Here is a 16,745-nt window from a genome sequence, read left to right on the forward strand (position 1 = left end):
ACACCTTTTACCATGTTTGCACCGCTGTCATGAACAAGTACATGTTTTTGGTTTTGGTGAATATCCCATCGAGCTGCAATAGCATTGAGTTCATTTGCTATGTTTTCCCCTGTGTGGGATCTGGAGAATGGTTTCATAGCAAGAACTCCGTGTTGAAGTTGAAATTCCGGAGACACCCAATGGGCTATGAAACTCAGAAACCTAGAGTTATTGTGCGCACACGTCCATATATCAGAAGTGACAGAAATTGCGACAGCATTTGAAATGCTTCCTTTGATTTTTTCAATAATTCTGTTGAAGATATCTGGAATAATTTTTTGGGTTATTTATGTGCGACTTGGTAATTCATAGCGAGGTAAAGCATGTTGAAGAAGTCTTTTAAATCCAACTCTTTCTACGATACCTAGCGGCTCATTATCTAGTGCAATCATTTCTGCAATTAAATAATGATATTTTTTTGCCTTTAAATCACTAACATTCCAAACTTGTTTTCTCTCAATGCATTCTAATAAAGTTAGCTGATTTTCTGTCGTTCTCAAAAACGAACTTGTACTAGACGCATCAGACTTCTCAAGCATGGTAGTTTCTTCTTTGCCTTTAGCTTTGTTAAGCAAAGCAAACTTCTCGGGATGTTTGGATTTTACGTGGTTAGTCATGGCGGAAGTACCTAGAATATAGGTAATTTCTAAATTTACCCGAAAATAACCAAACAAACACACACTTACCAGCCTTTTCTCCTTCTCCGCCCCGAGATATTTGAAGCTGGCACAGCAAACAGTCAGCCAACCTATTGTTGTTTTTAATTATGTCAAAATATTGCCATATTGGCGACCTTTTTGTGTTCGACGACATATTTAGAACTTCTAAACAATAAAACTATCTGCACTCTATCTACGTAGGAACTATACCGATTTTGAAACGTCACCAACAACACGCACCCGGTCAAACTACGCAGAAACTAAACTAATATAAAACCGACGCCACGACATGCCCCGGTCGATTGCCCCCGGTCGCATTTAAACATTCCGGTATAGAATTTGACACTTTGACACAGGCGAATTTGATTGGTCCATTTCAAATAATCGACTAATCACAAAGTAGTGCTGAAAACTTGCGCATTATCAATTTTTTTGTATTAAGAACAAATAATCATTTAATATCTATATTTTAATAAGAACAGTTAAGGTAGTTTGTCATAGTTTTTGGCAGATAGCATAACAATGTTTTTTTTTATGCTAGGTATATGCTGACGTTATATGAAATAACAATTAGTTATTATCTTAACATCGAACTAAGTGCTAACCCATTTTTGATACGACGTTTTTCTAATCATAAATAAAAAATGGTTCCTTCACTCAGAACACTCTAATTCATTGTACTCAAAACAATTCTTGTTAAAAGGTCTTCATAAAATGCGTTTACAGCCAAGAAAGCTTGTAAACCATAGTATACCGCTTATATCAATTATTAACCTATTACATAAATTAATGGGAAGTTTTAGCTAAGAAATATTTAGATTACCTGTATGCAAATTTTTTAGCGTTTTTAATACTGGACTGATAACGCCATGACGAAAATGCCTGTTCCTCATATTCATTCATCCATTCCACGCCATCTTTTTCATTTTTCATGTTGCCCCTATACAAATTTTCGGTAACTTTTATTAGTCTCTCCATAATTAATTAATTATTACACTCCAATATTGCACGAATTGTAACGAAGTAATATTGCACTGTAATACTGCACGAACAGAGAACGCATTAACGGATTGTTGACACGTGGTCAGCCTATTTAATAGAAAAACCGCGCCAACTACATTGCAACAATCCGATTTGTGTTTTAGCACCGTCCAACATTCTGACCCTTATTTTGGCACTTCGCATTTATTGGCGAAACAAATTCAAATCGACCAATTAAATTCGCCTGGGTGTCAAATCCTATACCGGAATGTTAAAATGCCCCCCGGTCGATATAATCGAATTTTAAACGAAAGACGTCGAATAAACCCGATTTCGATAGCAGGATCACAATTTTGTTGTATTTAAAATTTTTCATTAGTATTTATTTAAATTGTTCATTTTATACGTGTTGACAGATTGACATGGTTAATTTGGTTAATTAAAATAACAGAAAGGCATGACCAAATTAAGGTGTTAAAATCAAATTTATTATTCGTTACAAAATTCCAATATAGTATTATTTAATCGCAATACTTAAAAAACGCATAATCAAAAAGATTTACTGAAAAAAATAATTTTTGTCTGATAAATTAATTTATCATCCCATTAATTTTTAGTAGTGACTTTTTCATTGTGCCTTTACTTTAGATATTATGATTAAATATTGCAATGATGAACTTCCTTATAAAATAAAATTTAATTGCAGATAAGCTATGGCATAAATATCACCAATCCCAAAATAAAAATTTTTACGATTTTTTTCTAAACGTAGATATTTTATTTTCCCGAAAAATAACAACTTAACAAAGTTTTAATAAAATAAACAATCACTCATAATATAAATTTTAATAAATTTAAAAATGTTTTAAATTAGGTTAATTAAAAAAACATTTTAATTTTACTATGCCAAATATATATTTGATAAAATATAAATTATTTTTAGTTAATTTGTGATTCTACTTCATAAAGAAAAAACATATCTAGCCAGAAAAAAAATAGGATTTATTTTTAATTATAAAAAAAAGATAAATGTAGTTGCATAATACATAACGAGTGTCACAACGCAGAAACTTGTAAGTTACAATTTGCAAATCTTTGAGAGTAATAACAATATTTTATTTTTGTCCTAAAAAACACGTAATATTTATTTTATAGATATATTTGTAAAAAAATAAATATAATAAAATTATTATAGAAATTTATAACCATTTTCTTTTTTTTGAAAACTACATTTACCCGATACTACGTTTCATAAGTATTCTTATGATATAAGGAATTGCAGTCTTAAAAAAAACAAAAAATACAAACATAAAATTTTTTTATCACTATATTTTCTATATCAGAAAATATAATATTATTATTATACTTAATATTTGTATACTTAGGTATACTTCCGAATAAATAATATTATTAATAACCTATTGCAATAATATCAGCAAACCCAAAAAATGCTCGACTTGCTAATTTTAAGTTTAAAAAAAGAATTTGTTAACAATTATATGTTTTAGGTATTTATTATAAACAAAATAAAATAAAAAAATAAGCAACTAATATAATTGTCTTGTCTTATCTTATTGACTTGATGGCTCTGCTGCAAGGCAATTGCCAGCCCGATTTGTGTGAGATCCTACTTTATCTGGCTCTGGACCATGTAGGAGTCTCAGGATACTTTGCTGGACTGTGACTCTTTAATAAGCAAATATAACTTATGGCCTCTAGGCGTATTCTGTTTCTATCTATGGCTGTAAAACAGGGGAAATATTAGATAGGAGTATAAGATCTTATATAGGTAAAAATTAATAACGCGATTAATTGGGCACTCAAAGAAAATATGGTCCAAGTCGTCCCATGAACCACAATCACACAAAGGGTTATCTTTCATGTTAATTCGATAAAGGTGGGAGTTAGTCAAGCAATGTCCTGTACGCATTCTAATAATTATTGTGATATGTCTTCTGTCTTTATAGTTCGAGTTAACAAACCATTTTTTGTTGGTAAATGTAGGTTGTACCCTAGCATAGATGATTGTTTAACATTAAAATTTTCCATTTGTCCCTAAATGTACTTATTATTTCCTGCTTTAAAATGTTGAATATATCCTGAATATCATAGAGCATTCTTCTAGGGATGTTTAAATCAGTTCCCACTTTGGGCGGAATATCTTCCTCATTATTGCCTAATATATCTGAATGACCTGGAATCCAAGACAGTCTAATATCATAGCCATTGTTGTTAGTCATGGCAATTAATCTTTTAGTTTTAAGAACCCAATATTCAGAATTTGATGTAAAAAAAGAACCACTGAGCTTTGTAATTGCATCTTTTGAGTCTGAAAATATTATTACTCTCTTGACTTGTTGATTGATAGCGGTTTCTACAGCATCATGAATAGCAATTATTTCGGCCTTATAAATATTAACGTTATCCGGAAGACGTGACAAACATCTATAGTTCAAGGATGAAAAAATAGGGTGATTTGTAACCACGTCCAATCCTTTCAGAGCCGTTTTTGCACATGGTTTAAAAAATATCGAACCAAAATCTAGATGAGATTGTACCAAGTCAAAAAAGGCAGTCAAAAGGGTGTGTGGGTCTGCACCCCACCATACTCTACACAATGTTCGTAGGACGTTCAGTGATTTTTTTGCCTTATTTTTAATTTTTAAGATGTGAGGTGGCAACTTTAGATTCTCTTGCAATACTATTCTCAAATATTTCACATTTTGTTTAAAGCGGATAACTGAATTATTAATTTGTATGGGAGGTGGGGTGACACTTTTTCTCCCTCTAGTGAACAGGTTTAAGTCAAAAATATTTTTTTATTAATTTCTAAAACTTTAGCACCACATGATGACAATACATTTGGTCTACAATTGTCAGGGTCCAATGGATCTTTATTTGGTTTCAAAATACTAACAACATTAAATTTTTGCCAGGATATCGGTATTTCCCGTTCCATTAGGATTTTATTATAGATATTTAAAAGAATTTGTTTAGTTTTAAAGGGCAGAAATTTAATCATTTGATAGGACACATCATCCATACCTGGTGCAAATGATTTCTTTTTATTTAGGGCCAGGTTTAACTCATTTAAGAAAAAATGCAAGAAATTGTCGCCTCCATTGGCCGGAGCCAGATTGAAACTGGGGTCTATATTTATAACTGACATATTGTCTAGAATGGATTGCTTAAAATTGTCTGAAATAACATGATTAAATCTACTTATTTTAGAGTTGTTATTATTCGATTTCCTTAAAAATAAGATTTTTTTTAATACAGGTGACCACTCCCTCATAACCATCATGTCTGTCATGCCTGATTGTGACGTATGTATTTATATTGAAGATGTCATTAGTTTTTAGCCATGATTCAATTATTAAAATAATATCGGGACTTTCTTTATGCACAAGGCTATTTAAATTGTCCCTATTTTAATTAGAATTTATAGTTATCAGATTCTAGCAGATGATTTTTAGTTTATTTCTGTTAAACATAAGGGTGAGAAGCAAGGTAGGCTTTTAGGTTGAATCGGATTGAAAACTGGGATCGATATCCAGGTCAAGGTTTTGGTTATACAATATAATTTGGAATAATCTTTTATTATTTTCTGAGGTGTTTAAAATTGCATTAATAATGTGCCTGACATCATCAGGGTAAGGAGGTTCTTGTAAATCATAAGTGTGAACTGCACTAGTACTAGGCAATGATGTATTTAAATTATTTTCTGAAATTTGTGGAAAAATAGGTGCTCTAGTTTCTTTTTGAGGTCTTAAATTGGGAAACGTTAAATGTTTATTATATGCTTTTTTGTCATAACCCTTATGGATTATGCGTTTTTTCCTATTATTTTCAGTGACAACTTGTTGAAGAGATCTTTTTACAGGTGCTGTTTTTGCATGTTGTGTGCGTCTCTGTGATGGTTGGATTGTATTTTCTGAAGGGTCTTGTCTAGTTATATTGTAAGCTTGGGAATTCTGTAGGACGATATACAAATTCATCTTTTGAGATGTAGTTTTTTTTAAGTTTTTTTTAAATTCGCTAGCATTATAAAAAGTAATATTTTCAAAAACCATTAGTTTTTTAATATTTTTCTGTCTGGTATACTCTGGACAGCTTTTGTCTGTTGACTTATGGGGGTTTTTGTAATAGAAGCATTTAATTTCACAACAGGAGTGCTCCTCTTCATTGTTATTTTTTTCGTCTGCACAGGTAAAACACTTCTCTTTGCCTCTGCAATTTGTACGAGTATGTCCATAGCGCAAACATCTAAAACACTGTGTTACTAGATATATATGGATACTGATCTTTCAAGCCTATATAAATTTATAGATTTAGGAAGACAAACACCCTTAAAAGTAAAGAGGACTGACCCAGTAGGTTCATATACGGTTTCTTTATCTTTAACAATTCTACGATTCAATCTCCTGACTTCAAGAATTTCAACTGCACTATTTGTTTTAAAGCACTCTAGGAGTTCTTCTTCCCCTATTTCTAAATTTACCTGCCTGACTAACCCCTTGCATGTCACAAAATTAAAAGGAATGAAAATTTTATAGCCTTTATTGAGTACAGTTTTATTTTTTACAAAGTTATTTGCTGCTTGATAATTAATGAATTCTACAGAAATTCTATTTAGGCCGTTGTTTTTAATTTTTTTTTACATCATTAAGATTCGGGTTAAAGACATAAAGCAATTTTTATGTTATTAAACTTGCCTATACTGAAACTCACTTTTTCAGTGAATTCCAGATAAACTAAAAATGGACCGTTATCACATTGTAAATAAAGAATTGGTTCTTTTTCAAAGTTTGCCATTTGTAGAATCTTGAAGAATACCAGCATTACCTACAACATATTCCTCTAAACTTTTTACCTTAGGCAGGGTCCCTCCTCCCCCTGTATCGCTCATAATAAAAAACAGCAGATTATAAATCAGATATAGATGACAGACACAAAAACCATAAGAATATTTAACAAATTTTAATTTTCATATCATTAAAAAATGTATTTGACATTTGTGTTGGGTATTTTATAATAATATTATATCTTAGAACTGCAATGTTATTAAAATATAAACGAACTATAATATCGAATTGAAAACAAACTTTACCAAAAAAAAATGTCTATTAAATCATTCATTCTATTACTAGTATTCGCCTAAAAGGAATGGTAAAAATTTTTAATATTTACCTATATAAATATTTGTTGCACATGGTAAAAAAGTTTACAAAATTAAATTTAAAAAAGCACACTACAAATCTCATAAATTAAAAACAGATAATTTAAATTTACTCTCAGCTATATTAAAGTATAAACAAAAGTTACTCAAAAATACTATAATATGCAATTTGGTATACATTTTTCCCTTTTTGTTAAAATGCTTGAAATAACAGGAATAATCGAAATCATTTTTTTTTGCCGGGATAAACCTTTATTGCAATTTAACCAAAATCACACCTAATATTAAAAAACTAACATTGTAAAAATATTTAAATAAACCGAGTGGCAACTAATCTCTAAATTGACATATAAATGCGAATGAAATAACTCATAACTCGGTAAACGTCAACAATGTTACTTGAGTCAAAAGTTCGTCAACTAAGAAAGGTGATGTACAACAATGGCGGGAACCGAAATCACATGTACATGTGATTTCGGTTCCCGCCATTCAGGCTCAAATATAAGGGATTAGTCAGAGATTATTATTATTATTATTATTATTATTATTATTATTATTATTATTATTATTATTATTATTATATTATGTTTACAGCCAGTTAAGGCTCGCACTCCCTCTAAGAAGGGGTCCCTTTACTTATCCCAGATACCTCCGATATCAAAAGGATTAAGCTCTGTGGTCTGTGGGGGCCTTTTCGGTGCCCTTAAGTGACCTGAAATGTAAAGTTATCTCCTAGGAATTTTCGGGTGCTGCGAGCAGTTGCCAGTAGTACTGCCTTTTGCATGTGCTTATATAGATGTTCGCCAGTTCCTAGTTGTTTAAGGTATTCCAGTAGACTCTTTGGTATTACACCCGTTGTCGATATAACAATTGGGATGGTCTGAACATTATCCATTCTCCATTGCCTTCCGATTTGAATTTTTAGATCTCTCTATTTGGCGATTTTCTCAGTGTGTTTCTCTTGCAGATTATTGTTGTTCAGTATGGCTACGTCAATTAGAGTTGTTTTCCGGGAAATTTTATCTATTAAAATAAGATCTAGTCTATTACGCCTTACATGTTGATCGGTAAGTACACTGCGATCCCAATATAACTTATATCGGTCATTTTCCACTACGGGTTCTGGAGTATATTTATAATACGAACCTTCTCTGTTGTAATAAGTTCCAACTTCATTGCCAGCTCTTGATGTAAAATTTTCCCAGCTGAGTCGTGCCGTTCTTTGTATTCTGTCGCTGCAAAGGCCTGACATCCTCCTGTTATGTGCTGGATAGTCTCTGATGTTTGGCATCCATACCGGCATTTGTCGTTTTGTAGGGACGGATCTCTGACGATGTGCTTGAGATAATTTCTTGTTGGTATAACCTGATCTTGGATGGCGAGTAGAAAGCCCTCGGTTTCTGGAAACATCTTGCCTGATACCAACCAGTAGTTCGACGAAGCAGTGTCGACATGATTTTGGCTCATCTCATTAGGATGCCGCCCATGAAGGGGCTTTACCATCCAGATGCGGAGTTTTTTCTGGTCCGTATGTCGTTTGTGATTGTTTCATCATTGTATTTGTAAATTTCGTGTTCGCCCATGGCCTCGATGGTCTGGAAATTCTGTATCTGATATTCTCCTGGCTGAATTTTTCCTCGGATTATATTGAGAGTACGGCATTTATCTAGTCCAAATTGCATGCCGATGTCGTTGGAGAACTCTTCTACTATATGCAGCATTTGGTTTAGCTGGTTCCTAGTTGCAGCCATTATTTTTAAATCATCCATATACAGTAAGTGATTGAACTTTGCAATCTCGGTGGTCTCAAAGGAGGGGGCAAGGCAGAACCATAATGGGCTCAGTCTTGGAGTCCCCTTGGAAGATTTTCTGTTCGAATTGGAATGTTGTTTGTAGTTACTGCATTTTTACTCTGTACTTCCAGCTGGATCGTTGTTCTCCAAATTGTCATAGCGCTCTCTAGAAAAGACAAAGTATTACCATCAACTTTATACACTTTTAAAATGTTTATACACACAGACATACAGACACGAATGGCTTCGTGTCGTACTGAGTCGAAGGTTTTCTTATGGTCGACCTAGGCAGTAAAAATATTTCTCTTGTTGTGATATGTCTGGTTGTTGATGACAGAGTCAATAATAAGTTGTTCTTTACAGCCCGTAAAACCTTTAGCGCATCCTTTTTGTTGTGCGGCTATGATGTTGTTTTCCTCACAGTGTTGATAAATGTGCTGTGTTAAACATGAAGTGATAATTTTATACAAAGTAGGTAGGCACGTTACCGGTCGGTACTTAGACGGACCTTGTGTGTTGTTCTGGTCTTTAGGCAGTAGATAGGTTACTCCTTGCGTTAGGAACGCTGGCATTTCCTGTGGGTTAGGAATAACGTGGTTAATTAATTCTGAGAGTTTAGGATGCATACTCCGTAGTTTCTTTAGCCAAAAGTTATGAACTCCATCTGGGCCAGGTGATTTCCAATTATGCAGTTTTTGGATAATCTGGTTGACTTCCTCGATAGTGAATGATTGATGTTCCATCTGGTTATATTTATTACTGTTTTGTTTCTCTTCAGTAACCCAGCTTGCGTTGATATTGCATGTTGTTTGAGTTGCAAGTTGTTTGGCCCAAAAATCTTGAATTTGTTTCTTCGTGGGGTATTGCTTATCTGGGTGATCTGAATTTAGCTCTCTATATTGTTTTTCGGCCTTTTCAAAACGAAGATTGTCTCGTTTTCGGTTATTACTGGTCTTGTATCTTCGTAGGCGCCCTGAAAATAAGGAAAGTTTCTGTTTTAGAGTATCCACGCATTGTTGAGCTGTATTATTTTCTGGTTCATGCCGAGTGTGGATGTTGTTTCTCTGCAAAATTTCATCAACTTTCTGTTTTAGTCTGTTTGTTCGTGTACCCCTCAGATATTCTGTTAGTTGGCCGATATCTTTTCGAAACCTCTGAATTTTTCGTTGAAGTCTGGTCTCCCATGGCGGTATCGGGAGCTCGGTTCTTGCAGAGTCATTGTGGATCCTTATCTTAATCTTCGTGGTTTTATTAACTTATTATTATTATTATTATTATTATTATTATTATTATTATTATTATTATTATTATTATTATTATTATTATTATTATTATTATTATTATTATTATTATTGACCAGCGTCTTTCCAAAGCGCTTACCAAAACAAGAGCTTAAACGGTGACTGAAATTAAACTGGTAACGCTAACCTTTTTATTTTTGTACTTAGTACGGTAATTAAGTCAGATAAGTTGACACATTTTTCCGCTAATTAACATTAATTTTATCTAATCATATTATTATTTATTAGAAAACAAAATTACTGTTGACATTAACGATCGGCAATGCTTTAGTATAGATATACAAAAATGTATACGTATACGGAGACGTAGTCACAAAACACTAAACTTAACTTTTAGGACTAAAACAATTTCGGGTATATGTGTGTGTATATACATATATATATAGTGCATCCGTAAAGTAAAAAAAATTCAATAAAAATGAAGTAGAGCGTTTCTGAAAAAAATGCCCGAACGGGTCGATTTTAATATTGCGTTTAGGGTTTTTCTACGTAGAAATTAAATTTACAGGGTTACTCAGGGTATAAATAAATTGTGGTTACATAAGCAGTTTTAAACGAAAAATGATGATAAAATCTAAAATTCAAGAAATATCTATCTAAATGAAATGTTGGTATTTTAGTTTTTTATATAGACTCTAGTCACTTTCTTAGGTACGTTCAAATTATTGTCAATTTTAGCCATTATATCTGCCTCCAAATTGCCTGTGATGTCTGGATATTCTGAAATCCAATTAAGTCTAATGAAATTATATTTAGTTTAATTATATATTTTGTTAGTTAGGTCTATCAGGCTCTGTTTTAGGTTAAAAAAGTTTCCACTAAGTTTAGATATGTCACTTTATGAAACGAAAAAATTATAGCATACATATTATATGTTTATTGAAGGAAGTTTTCACAGTGTCGCTCCCACAATCCGATAGTCTTAACGAAAATTTATGTTCCATCTTTCGGATTGATACTTCACACCCTTTAATTAACCGTCTTGAAAGCATCAGAAAAATTAAACTTAAGTTATTGGTCTCCGCCGTAAACTTTGGTTTTACCTATACCTCCTTTTTTTAGAGATTTTAGGATTTTGGATCATTTACCGTATTAAACAGAAAGTTATAGCTTGGGAAAGTAGCACCTCTATATAAAGACTAAATTAGACGAAATTGCTGTAATGTATATTATAAATAGGGAGTACGATTTTTTTGCCAAAATTCTGGCCTGTGATACATCTTCGTATATACAGAGTGCTCCGAAACTATTGTGCCAAAATGTAAGGGTGCGTAGATTTTGCCAAAACAAACGTTTCTTACTTATTAATCCCTTATTTCGGTACTAATAGGTATCACAAGAAAAAAGTTAAACATAATGTACATACATAAATAATATCGATATTAAATGCCCAACTCTACCCGATTTTGAAATTAGAGACCAATCGCCGCGCGCCGGTCGCTCGCACTGCGTATGCTACTCATTTATTACTGCGTCGTGGCAATGTGTAAAAGCTAACTTAATATAAATTGTAGTGTGGCCGTTTAAAAGTTTAAAATGGAGGATTTTACATTCACTGAATCACCAGACCTACACCTAGCATTTCTATGGAAGACGCGCGTTGCGGATTTACCAAGAATGCTTTCCGCAGCGGCGCTTACCAAGCCGGGGACTATTTGCACGCATTCAAGATTGTAAGAAACCGGATCATTACGGGTAAGATTTGTTAATAAAGTGTTATTCATCTGGATTGTTTAGAGCAATGAAATATTTAATTTACATAAGCCTCACCATTTAGGGGGGAAGACACAGTGCGTGTATGGAATGAAGAGGAAATCTTATCGCAAATTGACGAATCTCCTTCCATAAGTACGCGAGCTGTAGCACACTCATTGCAAATAAACCATGTTAGGGTATGCGAGGTTTTACGCAAACAACAAGTGCATTTATTTAATTTTTAAAAGGTGCACGGTATTATCTCCATTGGGTAGAATTCGCTCAATGGTTTTTAAAACAAGCGATGCGCGACGCTGAATTTTTGTCGTTAGTGATGTTTACGGATGAAGCTGCAATTACCTGCAAAGGGATTTTCAATAGCTGCAACAGCCACGTTTGGGCTAAAGAGAACCCCCATAGCATCTGCGTGGCTTCCAACGAAATGGTGAGTGTTTATGCAGGGCTTGTTCATAATACTCTGATTGACCCGTATCTCTTGCCACCACGACGTGATTGTCAGGGGTGCACCAAACGCATGGCCTCTTATGTTTACCAGACCTGATTGTGTGCGACTTTTTTTATGGGGTCACATGAAAACCCTTGTGTACGACACTCTGGTTTAAACAGAGGAAGAGTTAGTAGAAAGGATTGTTGCGGCTGCTGCTGAAATTCAATAAATTCCGGAAGTTTTCTCAACGTATGTAGGAAGAAATGTTACGACGCTGTCACGTTTGCATTGAAGCGGGTGTTCAGAACTTAATTTTTTTTTTAAATGAAAACATGTTTTTTTTAATAAGCCCAAATATTTCTTGTGTTTTTATGTCATTTATTAACACGCTTTTCGGTACCAACACATTTCCCCGTGTCCGAGGTTGGATACCAGTGCGCGGACTTAATGTGCTATTATGACTGAACGCATGCGCCTATAAGTTAATAAGTAAAAAACGTTTGTTTTGGCGTGATCTACCTAAAATGTTACATTTTTACACAGTTTCGGCATACCCTGTATGTTATTTTGTAATATACATATGAACGTTATAGGGTGATTCGTAATCAATAAAAATTTAAAGGCTAATTTAAGAGCAAGAAGTTTTGTCCTATATTTTAAATTCACCCCTGCTGCTTTCTCTAGCAGCACTGCTTCTAGAGTGTGCACATTTCATAATATGGCATATTCCATTTTAAATATTTCTATTGGGTAATACCTAAATATGTTTGAAGTTTATTTTAAGGAAATTAATAGTCACGTGATTCATAATAATACCAAGGGAGTAACTTTCCTTTTATTACAATTAAATCAAATTGCCTTATATTAAATAATTATTGATATTAAGAAAGTTATTTATTTTTTCCAGTCAGGTATTTATTCAGTTTACTATAGCAGCGCCCATACATTCTCTAAGGAGGAGCGCCAGGACATCACGTTAAGGTTGCATCCCTCAGATCTATATTTCTAAAAGTTTCTATATCAATTAAACAGCAAAGTTCCTAAATGTAAAGCCTGTGAAAGCCCTATCGTAGCTGGACCGGACCCAAAAAAGAACTATTTTTGCGCTTAAAGTATAAGTCTGTTTTTTAATATATTAAATATCATATTGGATTACTGTTTATATATTTTCAATTCTTGTAGTTACTAATAGAAAAAACCAGGAGGCAAATATCTAATATCAGTTTTAGTTCTTTATTTTAATCTGTCATTTTTTAAATTACTTTCGGTGAACCGTAGTTAACAAAAGCTTTTCTGTTCTTATACCTCCCATCTTGTTCCCTTTTTTTCTTTCCAGTATTCAAATTTTCTCCTTTCCACCTCACCAACAAGAAAACATTTCTTACATTCCCGGCATAAATTATTTTCACCGCTAGAAACATCGCTAAAATTATTTAAATAATTACAATATCTTTTACCCTTTTATTGCTACAAACTTTAGCTAACTGACTCTTGTTTTTACCGTTAAAACAAAAAAATAATAAATGCGTTCATTTACATTTTGTTTACCACATACTTGCCAACCTAAACTGCCATTTTTGTAACTGCAGCTTTCTGGTCCTGCGTCCCAAGTCCTATTAATCCGTTTCCTTCTTGATTGGCTTGCGTCTCCACGTAACCTCTTCAGCTGACGCAATTACCTGTGGCCATTGGCCGACGGTTACGTTGAACGACTCGGCTCGAACTTCGGTTGCATCCGCCTGGGAACCTTGATCCACTAAAAGCGCTGTCACCATGTTGAGCTTGAAAAGAATCTTGGGATCCAATGAAATTAAAATTTTTCGCCAGGTTTATGGAATCTTTTGACATGGTCAGTGTCAAAATTTTCTATGATAGATTGCTGTCTGATTCCTCATATAGTCGCTCCAGTAAGGTCCTGGTCTTAAGCCTGTAATTTTTTTTTAAGAATTAGATCTAAATTGTTACCGTACTGACAATTTGCTGCAAGGTTTTTCAAACGCGTAAAATACTCTTAAACCGATTCCTCCATTGCCTGCCTGGCTTCTTGAAATGTTCTTCGTTTTTTCCACGTAACTACCTTGGGACTGAAATGTTCTGTCGGTACTTTGTTTAACTCTTCAAATTCCTTAGAGTTAGGCTTGTCTGGTAAGCACAAATCCCCGAAGAGCTTATACGTGTATAGACTTACCAAGCTATTTTGCTAAGGGCTTGGACACGACACGCGGTACTACCGTTAAAAGGTTTTACACATAATACAATAAATTGACGATTACAAATTATAGACGCCACATTTTTACCTAAAGTGGGATTCTTTATTGACTTTATGGTAATCGTAAATGCTCCCTCATAGCTCGCAGCTCCTGAATGAATCATCCCTTACCATTTTTTGATCTTATAATATAATGATTTTTTGAATAACTTCTGACATATGTTTTATTTAAAATACCTGCAAGCATTTCACGTTTACTTTTTTTACGTTTTTTTTTTGTTTCAAAAAACGTTTGTCTCTGACAAAGACAGAAATACTAACTGTTTTACCTAAACGATGAGATATGTCAAGATCTAATACCTCGAACTGATAAACATCCTTATTTGCACTCACAAAGACATTATTCAAAAGGGTTTTCTTTCTGGTTGCAGCCTTAATAGTTTACTACATGTTAAATCTTCTTGATTCTATTCATGTCTCTGAGCTTGACCTTTATTTGGCACTTCAAGGCACTATTTTCTTGCAGGTAACTGTTTATTAGTTTTTTTCTTTTCTGCATCATCATCATCAAGGAAACTGCGAGGTGGAGAGATATTTTCTATGCTTGCCCTATGCATCGTTTTGGATTCAATCTACACGAACCAGTTCGTTTTCCCCACGCTCGCATGCGTCTCATCGTCATATGGCATATGTAAATAGATATTTATTTATTTACATATGCCAGACGAACGTTGCGTAATACGCTACTGCGCAAACATCAGTCCGAGAATAGCATTGTGGAGATAGCAAACTTGCCATGTAGGATTTGGGCCACCCAGCATAGGCAATACTGTACAAACTTCTCCCCCCAGTCTCCTTCGTCGTCATCATCAGCAAAAAATACTTGATTAATTATGTTATTTTGATTCTAATTGTCAGTATTGTTATTGTTAATTTGATGTGAAATTTCTCTTTTTTCAGACGGATTTTTAAATTTGCTATTTTAAGCCATATTTTGACGAACAAACGCCTATAAGCGTCTTTCAGACATGTCATTCGAGCGAAGTCATGACGTCAGCGAATAAGATGCTTTAAGTCTTTGTTAGCAGTTTCCCGAGTCTCAAGATCGCTAATCAACTCGATATGTGTCATAAGGGCTGCTGTAAAAACAATAAAAAATTGATGTCACATTTTTTATATTTTGTTGAGTTGGGAAGCATTACATTTTTTAATTTATTTAGTTTCTCTCTTATAAAATTTTTCTGTGTTAAAAAGCTCTGAGAATGAGAAATTTGGGATAATTATTACATACTGTGATAAATAAATGAATATTTTAAGTTGATGAGCACCCAGCACTCTAGAAAGATATGCTAGAATGTACGTATTGTCTAGAACGTAAGCAAGTAGTTGAAAAGAAATAATGTACAAATCCCGCACTGCCTGGGGCTGCCCATTTAGAATCTGACAGATGTTAGATATGACATCATCCGAACCCAAAAATATATTGAGGTAAAGCTTAAGACATCGGAAGACAACCGCGTAAAGCGTTTACTCGCTAATCGTAAGGTCTTTACTCGCTAAATCGCTTTAATGTTTTGAAATGTATTTCTTCTGAAGCGGTTCAAAACAAAAAATATAATTATATCATTTTGCGCTCTGTCATCTGGTTTTATTTTAATTTTTTTCGCCTTTTCCGTTTCTTTACCTATTTTTTTATCCAGAGATTCGTTTCTTTTCAACCTTTCTTCGACCAACTTTTTACAATTTTTTTTCACTACTCTGTTGTACTCATTTACGAATGTCTTAAAACTTTCAGACACATTTTCATCCCTTTTTGAGGTTAGTTGCTTGATTTCCTTCAGTCTACGATTACAGAAAGCGTTTTTTTGGCCCGAAGTCTGCTTTAAACATGCATATATAATTTTTTTGTGCGATCGAACATAGACGTTAATTGTCCGCAATCTTTTTAAAAATTAGTTATTGTTACGTTATTGTTACATGATTAGTTACATGTTTAATATGGATGAAATAAAACACAATAAATATAATTTATTTTTATTACATGGCAAATACAGTAACTGCAATATTTTATCTAACAGCTATTTTACAAAAAGATATCAGTTTAACAATATATAATTAAATAAAAGAAAACATAAATAGAAACACGTTTTTTACACTAATTACATGGACAGACCCAAAGTCGATAAAGCCGTAATAAGAATGATTATTACATACAATAAAAAAACAATTTTTAATTATATAAAACTACTATATGTAATATACAATATAAAAAAAACATTGACACTACTCTAAGTATGTATATAAGAGGGCTACAAAAACTACTTTACACGATAATGGTACATATTATAATATCACAAATTACTGTATATTATTTTTATAGAATATATAATGCGTTATAATACAAAAAAACTTCCTACACAGCTTACATTCATAAAACATTT

General features: G+C 33.2%; 1 protein-coding gene across 1 annotated transcript; it reads right to left on the reverse strand.

Annotated features, from left to right (window-relative positions):
• Positions 1-427: 427 nt before the first annotated feature.
• On the reverse strand, positions 428-936 carry LOC126738736 (zinc finger BED domain-containing protein 3-like). The gene is made up of 3 exons (XM_050444173.1): positions 726-936; positions 477-667; positions 428-433 (listed from the first exon to the last, which is right to left on the reverse strand). The coding sequence occupies exons 1-3, from the start codon at positions 850-852 to the stop codon at positions 428-430; spliced, it is 324 nt and encodes a 107-aa protein (XP_050300130.1). The 5' UTR covers positions 853-936.
• Positions 937-16,745: the final 15,809 nt, after the last annotated feature.

This window comes from Anthonomus grandis, chromosome 7 (assembly GCF_022605725.1).
Source record: "Anthonomus grandis grandis chromosome 7, icAntGran1.3, whole genome shotgun sequence".
Taxonomy (NCBI): domain Eukaryota; kingdom Metazoa; phylum Arthropoda; class Insecta; order Coleoptera; family Curculionidae; genus Anthonomus; species Anthonomus grandis.

What these genes read in the sequence shown, in the direction of transcription:
- LOC126738736 (XM_050444173.1), bottom strand. Translation starts at nt 852, where the DNA reads ATGTCGTCGAACACAAAAAGGTCGCCAATATGGCAATATTTTGACATA. An exon ending in CGGAGAAGGAGAAAAGGCTG is followed by an intron (nt 668 to 725) that starts GTAAGTGTGTGT and finishes CCTATATTCTAG; the next exon opens with GTACTTCCGCCATGACTAAC.